The 3,055-nt window shown below is 42.7% G+C and overlaps 1 protein-coding gene across 1 annotated transcript; it reads right to left on the minus strand.

Moving 5' to 3' along the window:
• Window positions 1-1,067: 1,067 nt before the first annotated feature.
• On the minus strand, window positions 1,068-1,778 carry LOC142177357 (uncharacterized). Its single transcript, XM_075245833.1, has one exon. It carries the CDS (start codon window positions 1,776-1,778, stop codon window positions 1,068-1,070), a length of 711 nt encoding a protein of 236 aa, XP_075101934.1.
• Window positions 1,779-3,055: the final 1,277 nt, after the last annotated feature.

The following is a 3,055-nucleotide window of genomic DNA, read 5'->3' on the forward strand; positions in this document are numbered from 1 at the left end:
GAATTCGTCACGTCCGTCTCTTCTAGTACTTGAAAATACCTTGGTACATGATATTGTTCCGACTCTTCTGTCCCTGGGCTAACTTACTCTAGTTCGGGGGCATGTGCCAGTTCAGGTAATTTCTAAGCCGCATGTTCCTTTCCTTTGCTACTGGAGACCTAATTTGCATTCATCTCCCTTGCTACCGGTTGATCACCCCTTATCTGTTTGATCCCCTCGGGTGTCGAAAACTTTAACAATTAGTGATATGTTGAAGGCACAACTTTTATCTCGTGCAACCATGGTCTTCCCAAGATGATGTTATACCCCATGCCTCTATCTACCACTTCAAAGAGAGTTGTCTTCATTACTCCCTCAGCGTTCGTGAGTAGCAAAATTTCTCCCCAGGTTGTCACGCTTGCGAGGTTGAATCCGTCGAGGGGTTTCGTTGTCGCGATAATGCTTCCAGTGAGTTTAGCTTGCTCTAGTACTCTCTATTGTATGATATTAGCTAAACTTCCTAGATCCACTAAAACATGTTTCATTTTAAAATCTAACACATTTAAAGAAATTACCAGTGCGTCATTGTGCCGCAGCAGTAATCCGTCTGCATCTTTGTCCGTAAATGTGATACCGTCTTCCCGGAGCATTTTACTATTAGTTATCGATACTTTTGTCTTCTTTGCTGCAGAAAAGGCGACTCCATTAATTTTATTTTCTCCGAAGATCATGTTGATCGTTTGGCATGGGGGTTTTTCTCCCGCTTTCGAGGTTTCCACGTCACCCCTGTTCCGAGCATAATTGTTTTTAGCGTGGTCACTCAAGAATTTTCTGAGGTGACCATTCTTTAACAATGTTTCCACTTCTTCCAGGAGGTGTTGGCAGTCCCCAGTCCGATGGCTGTTAGTGCCATGATATTCACACCATAAATTAGGATCCCTATGGCTGGGATCATATTTCATAAGTCTTGGGAATCGTGCCTCTTTGATATTTCTCATTGTTGATACCAACTCCACCACACTGACGTTGAATTTATACTCCGACAACTTTGGGTAAGAAGAATCTCGTGACCCAGAGATTTCTCCATCCTATAACGATCTGTTGTTCCGGCCATGATCGGTCCTTCTATCAATGGTGAACTTGTCCGTTGTCCGAAAGATCCTGCCACGACCTTCTGTCCATTCATAGGGCAAAAAGCGTTCCCTCGAAGTCCGTCTATCCGTGTCAATATCATCTTTCGTTTTTTCTCTGTTCTTTTCCCATCCTTTGGTCGACGATAGAAAGCCCACCTGGTCGTCTTCGATCCTTATTTTCGACTCGTACTGGTTGTGGACATCCACCCAAGTCGTCGCTTGGAACTCGAGAAGACTTTCTTTCAATTTTCGAAAAGCATTCAAACTTCTCGGATTTAAACCTTTGGTGAATGCTTCAGCCGCCCATTCATCTGGGATTGTTGGTAGTAACATCCTTTCCTTCTGGAATCGGGTAACGAACTCTCGTAATAATTCGGATTCTCTGTGCGCAATCCTGAATATGTTGGCCTTACGGGCTTGTACCTTTCTGGCATCGGCATGAGCTTTGACAAAAGAATCCGCGAGCATCTCAAAGGAATCTATGGAGTGCTCGGGCAATAATGAATACCACGTTAAAGCTCCACTCGTGAAAGTCTCACCAAATATTTTCAGCAACACAGACTCAATTTCGTGAGGAGCCAAATCATTTCCTTTCACTGCTGTTGTGTATGTGGTAATGTGCTCCTGTGGATTTGAAGTTCCATCATACTTTGGCATTTCGGTCATTTTGAACTGCTTCAGGATTAATTCTTGGGCTGCGCTCGGCTTATATGGTAATTGAATATACTTCTTCGAGTTTGTGCCTTTTAGTACTGGTGGTGCGCCCGGGATTTGATCCATGTAGGCGTTTACTTCCTTCATGAACCGCAAAAGCTCATCCTTGAATGGATCGTTCTCGTTTTTTAGGCCGGATCTATTCCCCCTAGCCCCATCGGAGCAAACTTCGCCCTTAGGAGTATTATTATCAACTCTCTGCGTCGTCTAGTTCACGGGAACATCAAGAGGAACTGGATCTCGCCTGTTTGCATTAGTTGAGGCACCCGATAACGCCTGCTTCAGTTCCGTCATAACCTGATCCTGTCGCGTGAGATGACCTAGAATGATTGCTTGCTGCTCTTGCAGGACTCTCACTGCATCCGCTACATGCTCCTCCTCATCATCATCAGGAGTCGTCTCCCGAACCTGCCATGTACCGGTGTGGCGTCGTTCCCCTCATTGCGAGTATCACTGATTGAATCCTCGAAATGAGGTTGTTCCCTTGAATTTCAAGGGTGCGTGTGCCGTTAACAGTGTTATCTGCCATCTTTTATGATTTTATTTCTAAGACAAAGTAATCAATATAAGTTAGTAAAAAGGCAAGGATCAATTTAATCGCACGACTGTCTAGGCCCCATGGTGGGCGCCAAACTATTTACCCGTAAAATAGTACAGTTAAATTTGTTCGTGGCTTCTAGACAAGTGAATTAATTTGGTCCAAAAGATAATGAAATAACTGATGAAACATAAAGTACTTCGCCTTAAAATGTAGATGGAACGACAGAGCTAATGAGTCCAGGAATAGGATTTTCGGGCACAACAATGATAAGATCAAAACTGAGAGAATAAAATTGTATTAAAATGCTGTATAGAATATAATGTAAGTTAGCCAGAAAATTCGTCTGCTTACAATGATAACAGAACTCACTATTTATAGTTACGTCTAGGAAAGGAGGTCCTAGGATCATGTCTTTGTTTAATGTCAATTATGAGGGCCATTGATGAAGATGTAACGTTAGACATTAATGCTTAAATTCCTTGTAACGAGCCATAATCCTTAATGCTGCAAAATATTTTGTATTAAATGTTACCGGGTGCAAAGCATTTAATACTCCTTTTATGATCATTATTCCTTATGGTGACAAGCGAAATAGCTATGTTCGGTGACCATCTCCATCTTGTATTTCACGTGTCCTTCCTTTAAGCGGCCACGTGTCATGTCGTATTTTTCCCTATACAATTTGCAT

This window comes from Nicotiana tabacum, chromosome 23 (genome assembly GCF_000715075.1).
Source record: "Nicotiana tabacum cultivar K326 chromosome 23, ASM71507v2, whole genome shotgun sequence".
NCBI lineage: Eukaryota > Viridiplantae > Streptophyta > Magnoliopsida > Solanales > Solanaceae > Nicotiana > Nicotiana tabacum.